The sequence below is a fragment of the Stegostoma tigrinum genome, chromosome 3 (genome assembly GCF_030684315.1).
Source record: "Stegostoma tigrinum isolate sSteTig4 chromosome 3, sSteTig4.hap1, whole genome shotgun sequence".
Classification (NCBI taxonomy): Eukaryota; Metazoa; Chordata; class Chondrichthyes; order Orectolobiformes; family Stegostomatidae; genus Stegostoma; species Stegostoma tigrinum.
This window is the reverse complement of record NC_081356.1, coordinates 16,796,633-16,820,727: the sequence shown is the minus strand read 5'-3', so window position 1 is coordinate 16,820,727 and position 24,095 is coordinate 16,796,633. Positions and strand designations below refer to the sequence as shown.

Sequence of the window (24,095 nt, the reverse complement as noted above, 5' to 3'; positions counted from 1 at the left end):
AGAACAAAGTAGAGTTGATAGCTTTAGGAGTGTTGTGGTCCCACTTATGAAACGTAGGAGTCACGCTGAATTTTATAGTGAAAAACAGCCATTTACAAAAGCAGTTGGAACAAAGAACCATAGGAAAAAAAATGAACGAGACTTTTGCATGCATACTGTGACAATTAATGCTGTTAAGTTGGAAGAAAGATAACCCTGAGTCTTGATGTTACAACTTTTACCAGGTTTTGGGAGAGTAAAACCATATTTAGACCTGAGCAACATGCTCCCATGTTCTCAATATGGGTGGTTGCATTCAGGGAGTGGATGTGGTTCAGTGTAAACACTCTTGCCTTTGAGTCTTGAAAAATGTGTGCTCAAATCAGAGACGTGTGAACAATAATTTAGTTTGACACTACAGTATAGTACTGAGGAGCCATACTGTTTGAGGAATTATCTTTTGGATAAAATGTTAAACTGTGTTTCTGTCTGTGCCCTCAGATGGATTAAATAATCTGCTGGCAAAGAAAATGAACAAAGGAGTTTTCCCCTGTTTTCTGGCCAATATTTTTTCCTCATCAACATCACTAAGAACAGATAAGTTGGTCATTACTACATTTCTTTTTTGGGACCTTTTCTGCACATAAATTAGTTGCCATATAACTTCACACTTTAGAAGTTTACACTGTATTCTGCTGTTTTGCCATACACTTTAGAAGTACGTCATTAGTTATAAAGGTCCAAAGGTTGAGAAAAATGTTATTTAAATGCAAGTTCTATCTTTCTATTATCCAGGACATCTGCTGTGTTATACATCTGCTAAACTGACGATTAGAACATAGAACATAGAACAGTACAGCACAGAACAGGCCCTTCAGCCCACAATGTTGTGCCGACCATTGATCCTCATGTATGCACCCTCAAATTTCTGTGACCATATGCATGTCCAGCAGTCTCTTAAATGACCCCAATGACCTTGCTTCCACAACTGCTGCTGGCAACGCATTCCATGCTCTCACAACTCTCTGTGTAAAGAACCGGCCTCTGACATCCCCTCTATACTTTCCACCAACCAGCTTAAAACTATGACCCCTCATGCTAGCCATTTCTGTCCTGGGAAATAGTGTCTGGCTATCAACTCTATCTATGCCTCTCATTATCTTGTATACCTCAATGAGGTCCCCTCTCCTCCTCCTTTTCTCCAATGAAAAGAGACCAAGCTCAGTCAACCTCTCTTCATAAGATAAGCCCTCCAGTCCAGGCAGCATCCTGGTAAACCTCCTCTGAACCCTCTCCAAAGCATCCACATCTTTCCTATAATACGGCGACCAGAACTGGACGCAGTATTCCAAGTGCGGTCTAACCAAAGTTTTATAGAGCTGCAACAAGATCTCACGACTCTTAAACTCAATCCCCCTGTTAATGAAAGCCAAAACACCATATGCTTTCTTAACAACCCTGTCTACTTGGGTGGCCATTTTAAGGGATCTATGTATCTGCACACCAAGATCCCTCTGTTCCTCCACACTACCAAGAATCCTATCCTTAATCCTGTACTCAGCTTTCAAATTCGACTTTCCAAAATGCATCACCTCGCATTTATCCAGGTTGAACTCCATCTGCCACCTCTCAGCCCATCTCTGCATCCTGTCAATGTCCCGCTGCAGCCTACAACAGCCCTCTATACTGTCAACAACACCTCCGACCTTTGTGTCGTCTGCAAACTTGTTGACCCATCCTTCAATCCCCTCATCCAAGTCATTAATAAAAATTACAATCAGTAGACGCCCAAGGACAGAGCCCTGTGGAACCCCACTCACCACTGACTTCCAGGCAGAATATTTTCCTTCTACTACCACTCACTGTCTTCTGTTGGCCAGCCAATTCTGTATCCAAGCAGCTAAGTTCCCCTGTATCCCATTCCTCCTGACCTTCTGAATGAGCCTACCATGGGGAACCTTATCAAATGCCTTACTAAAGTCCATATACACCACATCCACAGCTCGACCCTCATCAACTTTTCTAGTCACATCCTCAAAAAACTCGATAAGGTTTGTGAGGCATGACCTGCCCCTCACAAAGCCGTGTTGACTGTATTCGATCAAGCCATGCTCCTCCAGATGGTCATAAATCCTATCCCTCAGAATCCTTTCTAACACCTTGCAGACGACAGACGTGAGACTTACTGGTCTGTAATTTTTTTTTTACCGCCTCCTAAGAGCCTTAAACTCTTCTTTTTTTCTCAAACTTACTCCAAAAACGCTCCCCTATTGTCGTATCTGAACTAGAATTGGTACCATTTTTAGGGAGGCCCAACAACGACCCAACATTGTCTGCGTTTTCCGACATTTCCACAAAAACTCAATTCCCAAAAGACTTCCCCAAAAGAATTCAGTGGTTTCTCTTCAAACAAGATTTCAACGCGAAGCACACTGCCGGTCAAATGGTTGAAATGCAATAAAAAGTACCAATTACGCGTAAAGACAAATGCAACCTGATTTTCTTTGAGAAGTCAAAATAATTCCCTGTTATGTTTGTGCAAACAGTCTGGTCCCTGGAACTGAAGCGTTCTGGTATAAAAAATGAGATACGCAATATTGTCCAACTCAATCAGTTGCAACGCAGCGACATAAACATGGATAATCTGTTGTGATCCATCCATCCTTAATTAAAAATTTCGAACAATTTTCATCCAGTCTTCATTTCTCAAAAGGGCGATAAGGAAATTTAAAATGAAAATGAAAATCCAACCGATCTAAACAAAGCCAAAACAGTTCCTTATTCCCGGATTAACTCCAAAAGTAATATACTTAGATTGATACTGTGGTATCTCAACTTCTGCCAAACCTTTGCCATAGTTTTGGTGGGAAAGTTTGACAGGGTGCTACACAGGAGGCTGCCAAATTAGATAAGAGCCCATGGTGTTAGGGGCAAGATACTGGCATGGATGGAGGATTCCTGACTGGCAGAATGCAGCGAGTGGATATGAAGGGCTCTTTTTCAGGTCAACGGCTGGTGACTAGTGGAGTTCCTCAGGGATCACTGTTGAGACCACAACAATTGACATTTTAAATTAACAATCTGGACAAAGGAATTGACAGTATTGTTGCTAAGTTTGCAGATCACGCAAACATGTGTGGAGGGATCATAGTTTAGATAAAGCGGTGATGTTGCAGAAAGACTTGGACAAGCTCAGAGAGTAAAGTGGCAGACGGAATACAATGCAATTTCTAAAGTGAGTTATGCACTTTGGTAGGAAGAATAGAGAAGTAGACAATTTTCTAAATGGAGAAAGGATTCTGAAATCTGAAGAGTTTGGGGGTCCTGCTTCAGGGTTCTTTAAGGGTTAACATGCAGATACAGTTGGCAGTTAGGAAAGCAAATTCAGTATTAGCATTGATTTCAAGAGGACTAGAATACAAGATCAGAGGTGTACTACTGGGTCTGTACAAATCTCTGGTCAGGTTGCATTTGGAATATTGTGAGTAGTTTTTGTCCCTCTGTCTAAGGATGTTGTGCCATTGGAGGAGTTCTAGAGGAGGTTTTGGAGACCGATTGCAGGGATGAAGGGCTTATCATATGAGCAGCAGTGGAGGACTGGGGGTCTACACTCAATGGAGTTTAGAACGATGAAGGGGGGGGGGATCTCACTGAAACTTACAGACTACTGATAGGCATGGCTAGAGTGTATGTGGAGAAGTTATTTTCACTAGTAGAAGTGAATAGGACCAGAGGGCACAACCTCAGAGTGCAGGCACAATCTTCATTTAGAACTGAGTTGAAGAGGATTTCTTCAGCCAGACAGTGATTAATCTGCAGAACTTATTGCCACAGAAGGCTGTGAAGGCCAGATCATTGAGTGCATTTAAGACAGATAAGATAAGATCTTCACTAGTAAAGGTATGAAAGGTTACAGGAAGAAGGCGGGAGAATGGGGTTGAGAAACATATCAGCTACGATTGAATGGGCAGAGCAGACTATATGGATGGAATGGCCTAATTCTGCTCCTGTATCTAATGGTCTTATGGAAATCAGTGGTCTCTTGTATTTCAAATTTCAAGTTAACCTCTTCAAAATAGCATAGAGAGGAACAATACCTTTCACTTCTCCTAAATGAGTAATAAATTCTTAAATTTGATTTTAAAAAATATTTTACAAATCTCACCTACTCAAGCCATGGTTTCACATTGTGGGATTAACACATGTTGAAAAGGCCAATCTTTTGAGGTTGTCCCAAGTACTAAGCTTGGGGTATCAGAAAAACAGTCAAGTCTTGATATATGTTTCAATGACTGATGCATCATGCCAGGTTTATGCTTGATATTGCAATTGTCTCCAACAGTATTGGTTTTGCAATCACTGACATTTCATTGGTGTTAATGTACTTTACTGCTCGCATCTGCAGTTCAGTACATCGACTTTATCAATATATGTATTGATCATTGAAGTTTCACCTAATTGAGAACAGGGTGATGGTTCTGGCATTCATTTAGTTACAGTTCTCAAATTCTAATGTTATGGTCCAACCTGATGCATTAGATACTTAATGGTTAATGTGATTTCTGTGTCACTTGGGAAAACACTGACCTCAATTTTCCATCCCTCCTATTCTCTTTCTCCATTTTTGCATTTAATGTTTTTAGTCTGGTAGTGCACATCATGCACTTGTCACACATTTGAGGCCCAATGATCAATAGAACTGGGTCCTCAGGCTTCATCATGATACTAAGTGCCGCCAATCTTCCACAGGCAGCTTGTCCAAGGAAAGGTATCATTGTTAGTTACCTGCTTTGCCAGCAGCAGACATCAGCAAAGTTGCTCTGGACTAGGAGAGATGGGACAGATCACTCCTCAGATCTGTAGCCAGAATGTTATGTCCAACTTCTAACCTCAGTCATGCTTTTCTTCCGGCTGGATATATAAAAATGAGTACCATCAGACATAATCTTCTGGTCCTGGGGGTGGCGGACGCAGAATTGAGTTCAAACTGAGGCATATAAATAATGAGCGGGACAGAACACCAACGCTGCACCGGAGGCGCATCGTTGATGTTACCTAGCAGGGTGACTAAATGTCCGCAATCAAACACACCGGCTCAGCAAGCAAGTCTACACCCTCAAAGGTAGTTAGTGTCTGACTGAAGGACCAGACATTGGACAGTGGCTACCTGCTGGGAGATAGCCCCTTCCCCTGCAAACTACAACCCATGAAACCCCTCCTACATTACTTAACTTTTGTCCTGGGTCCTCTGAGATCCGGGTCCTCTGGGGTGATCTTCCATCAGCAGCCACAGCCTCCGCTGATTCCATCAAATGACTCACCTGTGTCTGACTGATGTGCTTCACGGAGTCTTCTTGGGAGTAAAGCATGGTCTTCAACTCTCTCATCAGACAACAAGCAAGACTCGTAACACTCCGGCAAGATTCTGCCTGAGCCCTCATATACCTGTATACCAAAGCTTCTAGTTACTGTGCTTAAAATGTGTTTTGGCTCTGAGTTCTGTGTAGTTACTCCTTCTGTGAAGCAGTTCAATTTGTTTTTCCAACTAAAACCATTACTACTTCTGTCAAAACAGTTCACTGTGTATATTGTAACCTCGGAGACTTATTTTCTGTATGAGTAACCGTCTATTTAAACCCTTTCCTATGCTACCTCTAACCTCAATTCCATTTAGAAGTGTGAGGATCATGTGGACTTCTTTAACAGTAAGATTGAGACCATCTAATGAGCTACCTTTGCCACTTCCTTCTCTTTCCCTAACCCAGGAAGCCAAACTTGCTTAGACTACTAAACTCTCAAGTTTGGATATGGAAGAAACAGATAAATACTTATAGATGTGATAGAGAAGCAAACATTCTCTGGTATTTGAATACTACAGTGTAATGGTGTTGGAATAGACGAGATTGTAATTTTACTATATTCCGAAATCTTTCAAAATAGAATAAACTCAAGTTATTTACATATTACACAATTTACCTTTTATTTTTTCTTTTGCATAATGAACTTCTGCTTTATTGTTAAAACAAGATCTGCAACATACCTTGTTAGATTAAAAAATATATAATCTATCAAGCCAATTTCATTATTGCATCTCAATTGTTGGATAGTACATCAGCTGTGATCATAACACAGTTCTCTAATCCTCCGAGCTATCTGTGTACTCTATTTCTGGCCTCTTGAGCATCCCCATTTATCATCACAATGACGGTGTTTCCAGTTGCCTAGGCCCTCAACTTTGGAATTCCCTTCCTAAACTCTGGAATACCTTCTGTACATCTTTCTGCCTCTTGCTCTCACCTTCCTCCTTTAAGACACTCCTTGAAACATACCTCTTTGTTTAGGCCTTTGGATGCATTCACTAATAGCACCTTATGTGGTTTGCTGTGTTCTTTGTTTATAAAAACCTAAATTGTTATTGTTCGTTCCAGCTTGAAAATCTTACTCGTTTGAGGTTGGGAACTGCCTTTCCTCATCTCCAGTCTTCAGTATAGATTGGTTCGGGCAATACCTTTAATTTCCAATTACATCTGTGAACATAGACTAAAATGCACCAATGCATGAAAAAAGCCATCTTTTCCATTCTAGCTATGAAAGTCTCCATATCAAAAGTATAAATTTATAAAATACTCTTTTACAAAAGAAAGTTTGCTATTGATTTTACTAAATAACAGTCGTTTTGAAGTAAGAACAGAAGTAGAGCTGAAGAAGTTCACAGCCGATATAGAAGCAGGAATGTAAAATTAACATTTCAGGCCAGTGGTTCTCCATTAGAACCAGCAGACGTTATAGACTAACATACAAAGTGAAACAGGCCCAAGATAAAAGAGACTGGGACAGAAAAAAGTTTGTGAACAGGTCAAAAAAATGAAATGATAGTAGTGATAAAGATGCAAAATTAGGGAAGCAGTGAGAGAAATTCAGGAAGCAAATCAAAATCAAAATAATGCATATGCTGGAAATCCAAAATAAGGACATAAAATGCTGGAAAATGTTCAGCAAGTGTGGAAGCATGCATGGAGTGACACAGAGAAATAAAATCTACATCCAATGTCCAGAGAGCAGGGAGGGAAAAGCATCAGAAATCAGGCAAGGTCTCGATGGCTTCAGTGAATCTAGAGGGTGATAGAAGACAACGCACTCCAGATATGTAAGCATATTACTAGCCTTCAATGCACTTGTTTTTGAATACCTAATCTCCCTTACCTTTGGTTTTGTTCCCCTTAATTTTGTCTTCGTTGTCGTAGTTGGCAATCACTCGCTAATGAGTATGAATCCAAATGGGAAATTCCATGTCACTGGTCATGGGTTCTATGAGTCCGTGTTTAGCTGGTGAGCCCAAACCTAGAGCCAGATCTCCAATCTCACAGTATTTCCATGAGGTGGAATTGGTACTCAGTCTTGAGATTGTTGCCATTCCTTTCTCCGGTTCCTTTTCCATACTTTCTCTAACTGACAGATATTCTCAAAGAATTGTGTCCCTTCAGACTCAAGCTTCCTCCAAATTGGTTTCTTCTGAATGAGGGTCTCCCAAATGTTGTCATCTATGTCGCATTTCTTGAGGGAAGCGTTCCATTGTCCTCAACTTGTTTGGGTGCTGTCCTCAAGCTGGCCGAAGATGATATGCTTTGCCATTTGGAACTCAGCAATTCTAAGCATGTAGCCAGCACAGCAAGGAAGGCTGGTTTTGGGTGATCATAGCCTTGATGCTGGTCCTAATGCCTGATTCAAGAACTCTCTTATAACACTTGCTGAATCTGACAAAAGGGCAGTGTTAACCTACTTTTCTCATTCTGCAATGTTTCCAGCATTTTTGGTTTTTATTTCACCTTTCATGTGTTAGAGGTATTTTTCTCATTCATGTTACATTAAATATCAATTTCAAAATCTGCTTTTTAAGAAGCAGGAGGAAATATTCTTCTCAACCATCAAGTCTGACTTTCTACAATCTGATTTTGAACTGAAATTGTGACACTATACATCTTTGAAAGAACTAACCAAATTGTCCACTCATCTGTTTCCTCGTAGCTCTATAATTCCTTCCTTTTCAACTATGTATGTGTACTTACCTGTGCGCATGTGTTTACGAAATTCCTTTTTGAAAGTTACTACTGGATCTGCTTCCACCACAATTTTAGTCAGTACATTCCAGATTGTAACTTGTTGCACAATAACCATTCTTTTGCCCTTTGTCGACTGATCTTGCCAATAATAAAATTTGCAGTTAAAAATACCACCATTTTATAATGCCCTTGCAGGTATCAACACCACACTGCATTCACTTACTCAGCTTTCAGATGCTAACAGTCCACATAGAATGACATTGAATTTACAGCATAGCTTGCATGGCACAAGTCCTTGTCAATGTCTGCAGGAAACTCATCCCATCTTAATTCATATTATTCTATCATTATATCCCTCCTCACATATTTTGTTTTTAATGTGACATTTGCCCCAGTTTTGAAAATTTGAAATTCTCTGATCAAGTAATCTCTAGTTGTTTAAAATAAACCATTATGATCTGGTCTAGTCATTGAAGTTAAGCAGAAGTCAAGATGTCTGGTGACTTATAACAGGATATGTAGAAGAGGATACCAGTTGCAAAACTGTTTGTTTTCATTCATCTATGATGCCTGGTTTGAATTCTAGCATACTGGAGTGCCAACTGCAACGATTGTACATCAGTTTCTTCACAAAGCATCTCTCAAACAAGAGAAGTATGATTTTGAAATGTAATTAGTTATCATGTCAAAAATGTGACAGCCGACTTCTGCAAAGAAAGGTTGAGACAGCAATACGTCAGATTTTTCTGTCTGAAATTCTGAAAGATGTACACTATTAGTACACAAATCACCTAAAAAACATTTGTTGATTAAACGGTATCCTGTAAATTCTGAGTCAGTGCAGGATTTGTGTCGACAGTGTGCTGTTAAGTTCATGAAAATGATATCTGATGCACTTTCATATTGCATTTTTCCGTTAATTATCTATTAAACTCCCTACAGAAAGTTAGTTGTAGGTACTTTTCAGTCATTCATTCACCAGATGTGAATGTTAATGGCACAATTAGCATTTATTAACCATCCCTTACTGCCCTGGATGAAATGATGTTGATCAGTGTTCTTGAACTGCTGCAGTTGATATGATGTAGGCATTGCCACTCTACTACGATGACAGGAGTTCTGGTATGTTGAACCAGCAGGAAGGAAGATGCATTAATTTATTTCCAGATTATGATGGTGCCTGACTTGGAGGAAATTTTGAGCTCTGCGTGTTCCCAGGGGCGGCACGGTGGCTCAGTGGTTAGCACTGCAGCCTCACAGCACCAGGGACCCAGGGTTCAATTCTAGCCTCGGGTAACTGTCAGTGCGGAGTTTGCACATTCTCCCCGTGACTGCATGGGTTTTCTCCGGGCGCTCTGGTTTCCTCCCACAGTCCAAAGATGTGCAGGCTAGGTGGATTGGCCATGCTAAATTGCCCATAGTGTTCAGGGGTGTGTGGGTTATAGGGGGATGGGCCTGGGTGAGATGCTTCAAGGGGTGGTATGGACTTGCTGGGCTGAAGGGCCTGTTTCCACACTGTAGGGAATCTAATCTAATGTGCCTGCTGCCCTTGACTTTTTAGATGATAGAAGCAATGTTTTGGAACGTACTGACAAAGAAGATATGATGATTTGTTGCAGTTCATTTATGCATTGCATGAATTGTAAATACAGTATCCCAGCGGTGGAGGGCAAGAATGTTTAAGATGGGATGTCAATCAAGTGGGCAGTTTTGTTCTACAAAGTGTAGATCTTTCTGAACGTTTTTGGAGTTGCAGCCATCTTTCACACCTCTGATCTGTACCACAGGTTTAAGGATCTCAGAAGGTGATTCACTCAGCACAGAACTCTTGCCTTGTGACCCGTTCTTGTAGTTACAGTATTTATGGACCCCGATCAGTTAACTTCTTGATTAATGATAACCTCAAAATGTGATGCTGCCTGACCTGTTGCATTTTTCTCGTATTTTTTGATTTTTGTTACAAAACTGCACACTCTCCAATACACTCAGCATATTGCATGTTTTTTGCGTTGAAATCAGTTTCTATGCACATCAGATCCTGAGCATAATAAACAGGGGTATAGCATACAAAAACAAGGAAGAGAACATTAAGAAGAAGTCTGATACAGGTTTTCAAATGGTGAACTGTCTTGGCTAATAGGAAGAAACTCTCTCTGTTGAAGGACAGACTGAGACAAGAGGACACTGATTTACGATGATTTGGAAAAAGAAATAGTGGCAATATAAGGGAAAGCTTGTTATACACAGTGAATAATTTGGATCTGGAATGCCCCGCCTTGGCAAATGGTGGAAGAAGATTTAGCTGTGGTTTTCAAAAGGGAATTGGATAGTATACTGAGAGAAGCAAAGTGTATGTGGAAAAAAATCACAGACGCAGAACTGAGCGGATAGCACATGCAGAGAACTGATAGGGTTCTACAGTTGTACAACATGGAAACCGATCCTTCAGTCCAACTTGTCCGTGCTGACCAGATATCCCAAATAAATCTAGTAACATTTGCCAGCATTTGGCCCTTATCACACTCAACCCTTTCTACTCGTCTACTCATCTTGATGTCTTCTAAATGTTGTAATTGTACCAGCCTCCACCAATTATATATATGCACACACACACACACACATGAAAATGTTGTTCCTTAGGTCTCTCTTATATCTGTCTCCTCTCACCATGACCTATGGCCTCTTGGTTTGGACTCCCCTATCCTGAAAAAAAAGACCTTGGATATTCACTCTAAAAATTTATTAATTCACCAGGTACAAATGTTAATAGCAAAACAAACATTTATTGCCCATTCCTGTGGGCACAACACAGTGGACAACCTGTCTTTCTGTTGCAACAATTCTGTGCTTCTACGGTTCTAAATATGTTAATTTTTGTTTTCAAACAGGCTTGACTCATAGGATCAGATTCAAAATAAAATTTAACATCAACTGTGCTTTTGTACTGTTGTAAGTCAGCATATTTCCAGAGCACCATTAAAACCCTTAATGGTTTTCAAATGTGACATTTTCATAAATGCAAGCATTATAGGATTAATTCGCCAAACAAAAATTACATTCCAATTTGAGATGCCTAGCTGCTGATGTTTCTTTAAAATAGATCACAGACATCTCCGATGCACTACACAATGCAATGTTAAGAAATACAGAACAGAGAATTAATTGTTAATCTGTGCTCAAGGTAACATTAATCTATAGCTTTGTGATATTACACAAAGTTATAAACCTCAGAAGATCAAAAGTTCAGTTCCTGATCTAAACTGACTTAGCTGGTTATGGAAAAAGCAGCAAATGCGATACTACATACGGTTTCAAAACCAAATGGTTATAAGGTGGACGAATTAGGCAGTGTTTGTGTTATTGACGGCTAACCAATGACCACAGTTGGACAATTTGCTTGTATGAAGCAGAGATTATGACATAGCAATTTGATTGTAAATGGATAGACCTGAGGTCTCATTGAACCGAGTTGATAAGAGATGTTTGCTGGGTATCCAGAACTGGTTGCAGTTCTCAAAGTCTGGTCAGAAAAAGCTTGGTCATAAATTAGAAACAGAGAGTGCTGGAGTATATTCAATAGGTCAAGCACAGCATCTATGGAAAGAGAAACAGAATAACCAATTTCAGGTTAGTAATTATTCATCAAACTGGTTTAAAGCCAGCAAAAGAAAACAAAAGAGAAAATCTGGTAGGGCAGGAGAGGAGAGATTACACAATAAGAATTATGATAAAGAACAAAGGAAGCAGCAATTGACGAGTTAAAAAAAATTCCAGAGGGTGAGTTAATGTTAGAGTGATGAACAACTGCCATCCACATAAATAGCAACAAAAAAAGTCAAGACATAAATTAAAATCTGCAAAGAAAGGGAAACAAAATAGGGCAGAAATTATGATCTGAAATTATTGTTGAGTCTGAAAGACCTTAATGAGACTTGAATTTAAAGGAATTAGCTGAGATAAGTCTTTGACGTTGGGGTGAATTCACGAATCTGTTTGAGCAAAACACACACGGCTGAATTGGTCTATAAATCAGCTAAGTGGCAATTTTGTCAACTACTATGGAGATTTCTCTCTCTGAGGCTGAACGAGATTTCTCACATTATTTTCTGAAACTGATCTCATTACCTCCTCAACATATCCCTATGCACCCCTTTCATCATGTCTTTCCTCTTATCATAGATCTCCTGGCATTCCTGACACTAAAACCTTATTCAGAAATCAGCTGTGCAGCAGGCAGGCACTGCCAGTCTGGATAACAGTGTGGAGCTGGAGGAACACAGCAGGCCAGGCAGCATCAGAGGAGCAGGAAAGTTGACGTTTCAGGTCGTGACCTTTCTGAATATTAAATCAGAAATTTCTGAAGAAGGATCCTGACCCAAAACATCAGCTTTCTTGCTCCTCTGATGCTGCCTGGCCTGCTGTGTTCCTCCAGCTCCACACTGTGTTATCTCTGACTAGCATCAGCAGCTCTCACTACCTCTGAGTGAATCACTAACAGTGTGGAGCTGCCCAATTCATGTCAACAAAGGAATTTTGGCCCCTCTTTAACATTCGAGATCTAGAGGTCCTTATGGATAGGGTGGTGCAGTGGAGGGCCATAGTCTTCTCTCAAGACCATCAGATACCAAACATAGCCAGCTTGGTGCAAGGTTTGCATCCAGGTCAGTGTGGTATTCACTGGAGGAACACCCAGCCAAACAAGAAGGTCAGACATCTTCCCCATGAGGGTAAGTGCCACCATCTTCTCTCTGCTACCATATCCCACTCCCACCAAAGCTTATTACTTACTATTGCATGCAACATTTTACTTTACTTGCTGTCACCCATCCAATCCCTCTACCGTACCAACTTTCCCTCACCACATTTCCCCACTTGGACAATAAAACAGCTGTGTCAGCCACATTTGTCTCACTCAATCATCCAAATGCAGGAGAAAATGGACCATGCGGTAGAATGTGCCAAGACAGATGGTCTAAGATTTGGCTCCTCATCCTCAGGAACAGATCCTAACCCCCATTAATGTGGAGATGCCAATACCATCATGTCCCTGCAACTAAGCAAGAATCATTGTCCATTGCTGTGCTACATTCCCAACATCATCACTGTGAACATATCGTTAACAGGCTTGAATATCTATCCATTTTTTCTGACAAATTCTCTCTTTTGTCTCCTGCAGCAACCAGTGGAAACTGCACAGTCTCTGCAGTCAAGTGGCAGGCCTACAACACATCGCTTCTCTGCCTCATAGAACATAGAACATAGAACATAGAACAGTACAGCACAGAACAGGCCCTTCAGCCCACAATGTTGTGCCGACCATTGATCCTCATGGATGCACCCTCAAATTTCTGTGACCATATGCATGTCCAGCAGTCTCTTAAATGACCCCAATGACCTTGCTTCCACAACTGCTGCTGGCAACGCATTCCATGCTCTCACAACTCTCTGCGTAAAGAACCTGCCTCTGACATCCCCTCTATACTTTCCACCAACCAGCTTAAAACTATGACCCCTCGTGCTAGCCATTTCTGCCCTGGGAAATAGTCTCTGGCTATCGACTCTATCTATGCCTCTCATTATCTTGTATACCTCAATTAGGTCCCCTCTCCTCCTCCTTTTCTCCAATGAAAAGAGACCGAGCTCAGTCAACCTCTCTTCATAAGATAAGCCCTCCAGTCCAGGCAGCATCCTGGTAAACCTCCTCTGAACCCTCTCCAAAGCATCCACATCTTTCCTATAATAGGGCGCCCAGAACTGGACGCAGTATTCCAAGTGCGGTCTAACCAAAGTTTTATAGAGCTGCAACAAGATCTCACGACTCTTAAACTCAATCCCCCTGTTAATGAAAGCCAAAACACCATATGCTTTCTTAACAACCCTGTCCACTTGGGTGGCCATTTTAAGGGATCTATGTATCTGCACACCAAGATCCCTCTGTTCCTCCACGCTGCCAAGAATCCTATCCTTAATCCTGTACTCAGTTTTCAAATTCGACCTTCCAAAATGCATCACCTCGCATTTATCCAGGTTGAACTCCATCTGCCACCTCTCAGCCCATCTCTGCATCCTGTCAATGTCCCGCTGCAGCCTACAACAGCCCTCTACACTGTCAACGACACCTCCGACCTTTGTGTCGTCTGCAAACTTGCTGACCCATCCTTCAATTCCCTCGTCCAAGTCATTAATAAAAATTACAAACAGTAGAGGCCCAAGGACAGAGCCCTGTGGAACCCCACTCACCACTGACTTCCAGGCAGAATATTTTCCTTCTACTACCACTCGCTGTCTTCTGTTGGCCAGCCAATTCTGTATCCAAGCAGCTAAGTTCCCCTGTATCCCATTCCTCCTGACCTTCTGAATGAGCCTTCCATGGGGAACCTTATCAAATGCCTTACTGAAGTCCATATACACCACATCCACAGCTTGACCCTCATCAACCTTACTAGTCACATCCTCAAAAAACTCGATAAGGTTTGTAAGGCATGACCTACCCCTCACAAAGCCGTGTTGACTGTATTTGATCAAGCCATGCTCTTCCAGATGGTCATAAATCTTATCCCTCAGAATCCTTTCTAACACCTTGCAGACGACAGACGTGAGACTTACCGGTCTATAATTGCCGGGGATTTCCCTATTTCCTTTCTTGAAGAGAGGAATTACATTTGCCTCTCTCCAGTCCTCAGGTACGACTCCAGTGGAGAGCGAGGATGCAAAGATCTTCGCAAGTGGCGAAGCAATTGCATTTCTCGCTTCCCAAAGCAGCCGAGGACAAATCTGATCCGGGCCTGGCGACTTGTCAATCTTAATGTTTGACAAAATTTTCAGTACATCAGCTTCCTCTATCTCTATCCATTCCAGCATGCACACCTGCTCTTCAAAGGTTTCATTCACTACACAGGTCGTTTCTTTCGTAAAGACAGAAGCAAAAAACTCATTTAGGGCTTCCCCTACCTCCTCAGGCTCCACACACAAGTTCCCTATGCTATCCCTGATCGGCCCTACTCTTTCTTTGACCATTCTCTTATTCCTCACGTAAGTGTAAAATGCCTTTGTGTTTTCCCGGATTCCTTCTGCCAAGCCTTTCTCGTGCCCCCTCCTGGCTCTCCTCAGACCATTTTTGAGCTCCTTCCTTGCCTGCATGTAATCCTCTCTAGCTGAACTTGACCCTAGCTTCCTCCACCTTATGTAAGCTACCTTCTTCCTTTTCACTAGAAGCTCCACCGCTCTCGTCATCCAAGGTTCCTTTATCTTACCCCGTCTTGCCTGTCTCAGAGGGACATATTTACTCATCACTCCCAACAACTGTTCCTTAAACCATCTCCACATGTCTATAGTTCCCTTACCATGGAACAACTGCTCCCAGTCCATGCTTCCTAACTCGTGTCTAATCGCATCATAGTTTCCTCTTCCCCAATTAAATATCCTCCCATTCTGCCTAATCCTCTCCTTCTCCATAGCTATGTAGAATGAGAGAGTGTTATGGTCACTATCACCAAAATGCTCTCCCACCACAAGATCTGATACCTGCCCCGGCTCGTTTCCGAGCACCAAGTCTAGAATGGCCTCGAAGGAAGAAACCACAGATCTCTTAGAGGATGCATTAACAAAGCTGCCTCCCGCACCCTTCACCAGCTCTGACACGTCAGTTTGTATGTTTTATATGTTAAGAGTCAGGAGCACATGCTGGTGAGCACTTCACCATCGTGTCTTTGCATCTAGCTGAAGGATAAATACTCCAAGTCATTGGCACTCAAGAGGACTGCTGGAGACCAGGCATCTACTCAGCCTCAGGTAGGAATGGATGCCATGGCATTAGCAACTAAAAATGACATCAAAATGCACAAGCATATACATGCAGGTTTGTTGGAAGCACTGGGAAAACTGACACAAAAATTGAAAGACTCCACCAATGCTGTTTGCGCTATTTGTCTATTAATCCAGACCCCAGGTTAATGTTCTGAGGACAGTAGCTTGAATCCTACTGTGGCAGATCGTGAAATTTGAATTAATTTTTTTAAAAAATCTGGAATGAGAAAGCTCAGCTAAAGGTAAACATATAACCAATACTGATTACTCTTAAAAAAAACACATCCGGTTCACTAATGGCCTTTTGGGAAGGAAATCTACCATCTGCTGTATTTCTCCAGTACTTTGTGTTTTAACTTCAAATTTCTAGGATCTATAGCATTTTGCTTTTATATAGGTTAATGCCTAAATTTGTGATTACAGATTGTCTTTTGTCTATATTATGTAGGTGTCTCTTTAATGTTATTACCCTTCGACGGGCCTCTCATTCTCATGAAATTGAAGCCCTCCCTCCTCCTCCACAGAATGACACACTCTGCACACTCCAGATGCGTTGGCAGCCATTTTCATTTCCACTGCACACTCTCCATTTACATCACAATGGGAGTAAACAGTGGCCGCACTTTACCGATTCAGTGACATAGTGAGCCTCTATGTAGATGATGCCACCAAATCTTCATCTTCCCTTCTTGGTAACCGTTCCAAGTTTTGGCTACTGACTTTCAGACCACAGTGAATTGTTTTGGAAAGGATCACCAAAATTGACTTTGAGAACTTCGATGAGATATATCTCAGCATCTGCAAAGTCTAACTAATGACACCAAGTCTGCTCTCCTGATGATAAATGGCATTCAAATTCAGGACCAAGCTTAGTCATCATCTCTCAACAGTTGCTCATTCTCTTACGACAATTTGTGACCTTTATTGCTTATTTCAAAGTCATTGTAATCATCAAAGATATTTTGGATATACTCAGGATTTATTTTGTGATTTTGTTTCTAGCTGGAAGGAGCTAGTATTACATTTAGGTGTGCTTTTAAAGAATCATCTAGTTTGGTCCCAGCAAACAAATTTCCTAGGTTTCTTGCTCCAAGCATCACTCTGTTATAAAAATGCTGTGAGGAAGTTTCACAAACATGCACCATTTTAACAGTCAGTACAGATCAATGTTAAATTAATTGACATGTGTACACTATTCTTGCTTGTATAGTGTTGTGTGCAAGTTGAGTAGCATAAGTTACATACCACAAAATAGTGTAGGATAAGGTATAAATTCTCTTCTAGCAGTTATCCAGTCTTGGTGTTCAATGACTATTCAGTCTTGCAGTTTATGAAATCACACTCGTCTGGTGGAAGACTATGGAGAAACAATATAGGAGATTTCATGAAGGAATAATGTATGGAGAACAATTTATACAGCTAGTTTCTGCTAATTCAGTCAATTTCAAATTCTGAGATATTTGGTTGGATTTTATAAAACTGGTGAAGCAGTGGAAGTTTCCACTGCCCTCTTTCTCAACGTCAATTTGAATCTGCTCCCAAGTTAAGGGGATCTCCAAGTATCCAACAACAGTAATATAATCAGAAGGATAAACAGCCAATCATAGAGTCATAGAGATATATAGTGTGGAAAGAGACCATTCGGTCCAACTCATCTATGCCAACCAAATATACTAAATTAATCTCATCCCATTTGCCAACATTTGACCCATATCCGTCTGAACCCATCATGTTCAAATAAGCATCCAGATGTCTATTAGATGTTGTAATCGTGACTGCCTCCACCACTTCCTCTGGCAGCTTGTGCCATACATGCACCACCTTCTGTATGAAAAAGTTGCCCCTTAGGTCCATCTTAAATCTTTCCATCTCACCTTAAACCTATGCTCTCTAGTTTTGGACTCTGTTACCCTGGGAAAAAGCCCTTGGCTGTTCACCCTATCTATGCTCATCATGGTTTTATAAACTTCTGTAAGGTCAATTAGAGCCGTCAACTCTCTACGGAAAATAGCCCCAGCTTATTCAGTCTCTACCTATTGCTCAAACCCTGTCAGCCTGATAACATGCTTGTAAATCTTTCTGAACCCTTTGAAGTTTCACAACATCCTTTCTATAGCAAGGAGACCAGAATTGAACCCAGCTTTCCAGAAGTGGCCTACTTTGAAGAATTTTCATAGGCAGCAAACCTGGAAGTAAAAAATGCAAAATCTCTAACTTTTAGTTTTTAAAATTAAATTGAAATAAATGATTGGGGTATTTGAGATTCAGCAAATATAAAATTACTCTTTCAGCATCAGTGAGGCTTTTTCATTGAAAGTATGAACCTGGTACATCATTAAAAAAAAATCCAGTTACACTTCATAACTGAGGTACAATGTTTTGAACGATTTGTGTAGCAAGACTAAAAGTGAAGTATGTATGTTATCAGGTTAATGATTAAAATTGATTTCATTCTCAGGAAGGATCTAAACTGCACATTCTCTTAAATTACGCAGCAAACTCAGGATTTAGACAGGACATGTGAACTCGAGAAAATCCTGATCGCTTTTTTTGATAGATTCAGTCATGTGACACGATGGATAGCATTCCTGCCAGAGCCGGAGACTCTGGATCCAAGTCAGACCCCAAAACTTGATAGCCAAAGAATGCGCATTATATTGTGGCCAAATAGAAGTAATGCATGCGGGGTAGATGGTAAAAATGAAAGAGCATGTGATTGAAGAATGTTGGAGCCTCTACCATCACTATTCATAGCTCTAGAGTACAGCATGCATGCCACAGCAAGTTGGACTGCCTCAGTAATCTGTAACATATCAAGTCAATGGACACAACTGTAGCAAATAGATTTTAAGTGTGGAAAATCTGAGACCGTCCACTATGGATCTAAAAGTGGCACTTTCTTGATGGGGACAAGTTAGAAACAGTGAAGTTTCAAGGAGAATTGGGGGACGGGTTCTAGGTACATGATCAAGTGTCATAAACTGATTCAAAAGACTAATAAATATTGTCTTTTATATAGTTGGGTTAGCAATCAAACTTCCATTATACAAAGATCGGAGTACTGTCAATAGTTACGGGCACCTCATTTTATGAAGGATGCATTTGTTTTGGGGAGAGTTCAGCATAGATTTATGAGAATGACACTACACCTCCAAGGATAAATTTATTACTAGGAAATATTAGACAAATCAAGGTTGTATTTACTAGAATTTAACAGGTGAAAAGGTGATTTGACCTAAGCTTTCAAGATATTGAGGGGACCAAATAAGTTTGATAAAAAGAACTATTGTTATGATCCTTGTAGGAACCCGTAATATTTTTCAAAACAGATCTGAATTCTCAGCAACTGACTTAAATTACCAGGAGACAGGGTTTAATGTTTTAATATATTCACCAATGCCATTGCAATGTGCTGTCCTTCTAGTACCAGGTCCTTATAGCCGCAGTCAGTATTAAAAGCAGGATGAGTTGCAATACTTCACAGCGTTTAATTTGACAGTATCTCCTTCCTCTGTGACTGAAAGAAAGAAGCAAGACATCATGGGATACCACCACCTTCTGTCCAATTCATAGACAATTGCATTGTGGACATGAATTGCCAGATCTTTATGGTCAGAAGGCCATTGACTAACGCCACCAACACCAGGACTGAGAAAGTGGTGGCAAAGGTCCAGAAGTACCTGATGAAGATAACTTTGGCTAGTCAACAAATTCAATTGTCACAGCCTATTCCAGAGAAATAATTGAATTAAAACATATTAGACTACGTGACTACATGTGTGTGAATAAAAGGAATGCTCCATGCGAGACAGCATGCACTACATATTGAGCAAACAGCATTACTGCTTGTGTGTCTTTTGGTAGCTTTATAATCACCTTCTTACTCTGCTTTTGGTTCAGCTAGAGAGTGAATCTATACATTTACCAGAATTGACAACAAGTTGTTCAGCCTTTCCTACCTGAGAATCAAGACAAAGTGCAGCAAGTCTTCACTGGAGGGTTGTTGCATGCTGATGATATCACATTAGCAGTCCATGCTGAGAAACAGCTTCAGCAGAAAATGAACAGACTCTCTCAAGTCTGGAAGATGATCAGTCTAACAAAAACTAATATCATAGTCCTGGACATTGCCATAATGCCATTAGTCAGCACTGATAATGCGATACAAAAACAGAAATTGCTGGAAAAACTCAGGTGGTCTGGCAGCATCTATGCAGAGAAATCAGAGTTAACTTATCAGGTCGAGTGACCCATTCTTGGAACTGATAATGTGATGCTGGAGGTTGGTGATATGTTCACATAACTAGGTTTCACAATCACCATAAATCATTTGTTGCTGAAATCAACATGTGCCTCACAAAGGGAGCAGGTGTTATATCCAGTGATAATGGGAAATATCCAACTAAGTAAGAGAGCATGGAACTACAGCAAACTGAACGCTAACACCTAACCATGAGTTGCCTGAGGTGTCTGTGCATTCAGCTACAAGCTGAATATGTTTATTTAAATGTTCCCTATTCTCACTAACAAACCACTCCTTAATGATCAACTAAAACAGAAATTGCTGGATAATCTCAGCAGTTTTAGCAGGATCTGTGAAGAGAAATTAAAGTTAACATTTCAGCTCCAGTAACCCTTCTTCAGAACTTGATCACATCGGCACTTAAGAGAAGAAAAGAAAATGCTGTTAGACACTCTGAGGCTCTGCTGAAAGCCCAATAGCTTTGACATTAGTGACTGGGAGGAGCTTAGTATTAGTTGCTTAAAGTGGCAATGTATCAAGATGCAACATATTTTGAATTACAATGTCATAATGATGAGCCTGAACTGCAGCAGAGAAAGAAAGGAAGTAAATCTTGTACTCTGAATCCCATTACTTCTTGGGACATCCTGGCCCATGCGCGCAAAGAGCAAAAAAAATGAAAGCCTATGGCAGAAACTGCTGACCCTGAAATGTGTCATTCATAAATCAAGAGTCAATCACCACTGCCATGTTGCATCCTGACAACATTTAATGCATTTGTCAAACAAGATTTCCTTTTCCTAAAATCACTAATTTGATGTGGATATATAATGCTTATCCAAATGCATTGTTAAATTTTCCTTAACATCGGATCACAACACTTCCCCTACAAATGATGTCAGGCTACTGCCCTGTAATTCTGTTTTCTCTCTCCCTCCTTTTTTGAAGAGTGATCTTACATTTGATGACTTCCAATCTGTTGGTATTGTTCTAGAGTCTAGGAATTGTGGAAAGTAATAGCCAACACATTTATTTTCACTGTACCTAACTCTTAGAACCCTGAACATAGGCCATAAAGTCCTGAGGCTTTTTTTACATCTTTATCCCTCAAGTTTCTCCAGTATTTTCTCTCCATGTTATTAGTGACCTTAGTTTCTTCAATCTTAGTAGCTGCCAGGTAATCCTCTGTTTCTGGTGTGCAATTGTGTCTTCTACTTTGAAGGTGGACACAAAATATTTGCTTAATATTGCTGCTGTCTGTCATTTCCAATAATACTTCTGTTTCTGCTTTTAAGGGACCGATACTTGAGCTACACTCATTTTATATGCTTCAAAAGGCTTTTAAAATCCGCTTCATATTCTTGGCTATTTATATTTGTTCTATTCTCCTACACACTGCCTCTTGTGTATTGTTTTTGGTGGTCTTTTGCTGGTTACTAAAATATTTCCAATTCTCAGACTTCATACTATTCTCTGTAATACTCTAAGTCTGTTCTTTTAATCTAACACCATCCACAATCTCCTTAGTGATCCATAAATGGAAACCTCTTGCTATGTGTTTTTTTTATGGAAAGTATTTTTGTTGAACATTTTGAATTGTCTTTTTAAGTGTTCCCCACTTTGTTTATCATCATACCTTTTACTCTATTCAATCGACCCAGTGTGATTGGCCCTCAAACCTATCTAATTGGTTTTGTTAATGTTTAAGATTTGTGTTTGATAATTGGAGTATGTTGTTTTTGTCTTCATCTATACTATTGACATGGAATGTAAATAGTTGATACCCCAGCACTGAGTCCATTTGTTCGCATTTTCCCAATGTAAAAAGACATATCTTTGCCTACTTCCCATGTCCTGTTAGCTGACCAATCCTCTATCCATCTGAATATTATACCACCATGCGTTCTTATTTTGCGTAGTAACTTTAGAGGTGAACTCAATGGTTTCCCTTTATCCACACTGCACGTCACTTCCTCAAAGAACTCTAATAATTCAGTCAAATATGATTTCACTTGCACAAAACCAAATTGGCTGTATCTGACTTGGACTAGCTTAGTTTGGGATAATGTTTGGCCTTGACTAGTTGGACTGAAGGGTCTATTTCCTATGGCTCTATGACTCTATGGCTCCATTGCGACTTTCAAAGGTGGTCTGGAATAAACGCCATACTATTGAACTCAGCACCCCTCATGGCAGATGTTAAGCAATTAGACCGTAGTTTCTTGCACCTTTCTTAAATAAAATATTTACATTCACCACTTTTCAATCTGGTCGGACCTTTCCAGAATCTAGAAACTTTAATTAAAACCAACGCACCCACTATCTCAGCAGCCGTTTCCTTCAAGGCCGTAGGATAAAGTCCAGCAAGACCTATCCTGTTTTATTTTGAATCATTTTCTCAGCACCATTTCCCTAGTAATTGTACGTGCTTTAAGTTCTTCCGTCCCTTTCATCTTTGGAGTAACAATTATTTTTAGGAGGATTTTGTACCCTTTACCTGAAAACTGATGCAAAATACTATATCTGTTCAATGCATCCACCGGTTCATTACTTTCCATTATTAATTACCCAGATGATCGGTTCTATTGTTTTTAGTTTCTTTTGCAGAGAGTTAAACTCACATCTCACAACTGTTTACATTAGCTCTCTGGTACGCAGTGTAGCCATTAGACTGCCGCAGCCCGCTGACACAAGAGCCTCTGTACGAGACAGACCCTGGGATCGAGCAGTACCTGGCGGGCAGGTACCGGACCCTTTCCCCGACTCTGTCACAGGAGGAGGAGTCTAGTAAGACGATGACGAACAGGACTGGCTCACTTCGTGTTTTCTAGTGACACAGCGACTGGATCCATCCGGCGGAAAGACCGCGACCCAGGAAAAGGACTTCGCTTTCACCTCTGCCGGAGGAGCCTTGTGAACAGAAACTTTGTACAGCGTTTATTCACCCCGCAGGGCTGGCTGGAGATGATGGCCAACAGCACAGAACCCGATGCTGACGAGGTAAATTGATTTTATTTTGTACGTGTGTGTTTCGTGGCTGGCTGAACTTGAATTGCATGTTTTATTGTGCGTTTTGGGTTCTGTGATACTGATTTGATGAGGAGCGAGGTTAAACATGAAATCCACAGGGTTGGGGGAAGATGAAAACATTCGGTAATGCTTGTGTACATCCTTAAACAGCAGTTGCTGGGGGAGGAAGGTCTTTCACCCATTTTGTCACTCATTATTCCTACTGAATGTATCGTGCAACCTAACCCGGTGTTATGTCCAGTATTTTTTTAAAATCTAGTAGCCTTTGTCTCCCCCTTCTGTCAAGCCATACCTAATACTTTGACTTTTCCAAATCAGGCTTTTTGCAGTTGCCTCAGTGATAATGGGAACTGCAGATGCTGGAGAATCCAAGATAATAAAGTGTGAAGCTGGATGAACACAGCAGGCCCAGCAGCATCTTGTGCTCCTGAGATGCTGCTTGGCCTGCTGTGTTCATTCAGCTTCACACTTTATTATTTTTGCAATTGCCACCTTTTATGTTGTCTCTCGCCAGTGAACGGTGTTCTTGTTGAGGTCGTTGCTTGTTAACCTCACTCTTTCTTCCCTTGGAGTAATTCTCATGTGAAGTATGTTTCTGTGGACATAGGTGAACCTTCATGATGCCTGAACGGTCCATGCATCTGGCCCCTTACGTTTCAATATTATCAATGTGACAGGACACACATGCACTCACCAGGACAAGAGGTCGGCAGTTACAGCCTATATTGGGTTAGAAGCTCGAGGGAACAGTCCCATTCAGAACAACTCTGCCCCATCGCCCCTATCTCTTTAGGATTCAGTGCTGTGCCCTAGTTTGCTAAAGAAGGTGAGGAACTTGTAAGAAAAGGATCAGAAGGAAAAGCTGAAGATGGTGATATACTTTATGTATGTATACTCGTAAGTAGAAAGTAGAAAGGCCCAATTTGTGTCGGGCAAAGTCCTACAAGCAGCAATGTGACTTTGTAACAGTGCTGGTT

General features: G+C 40.8%; 1 protein-coding gene and 1 long non-coding RNA gene across 4 annotated transcripts in view; one reads left to right on the top strand and one right to left on the bottom strand.

The window, feature by feature from the left end:
* Positions 1-6,075: 6,075 nt before the first annotated feature.
* Positions 6,076-22,950, bottom strand: LOC132207580 (uncharacterized). 2 transcript variants are annotated; one of them, XR_009443599.1, is made up of 4 exons: positions 22,710-22,950; positions 19,240-19,362; positions 17,091-17,202; positions 6,076-8,746 (listed from the first exon to the last, which is right to left on the bottom strand). It is a non-coding gene; the product is annotated as an uncharacterized LOC132207580 (long non-coding RNA). The 2 variants fall into 2 exon arrangements; XR_009443594.1 differs by lacking the exon at positions 6,076-8,746 and adding an exon at positions 10,892-11,633.
* LOC125450685 (tetratricopeptide repeat protein 39B) overlaps positions 22,773-24,095 on the top strand; it is a 103,011-nt gene continuing 101,688 nt past the window's right edge. The window contains exon 1 of one of the 2 annotated variants that reach the window (XM_059643520.1): positions 22,773-23,088. In XM_059643520.1, the coding sequence (XP_059499503.1) occupies positions 23,053-23,088 (36 nt within the window). In that variant the 5' untranslated portion in view covers positions 22,773-23,052. The remainder of the gene's footprint in view (positions 23,089-24,095) is intronic. The other variant, XM_059643518.1, reaches the window with a different exon arrangement.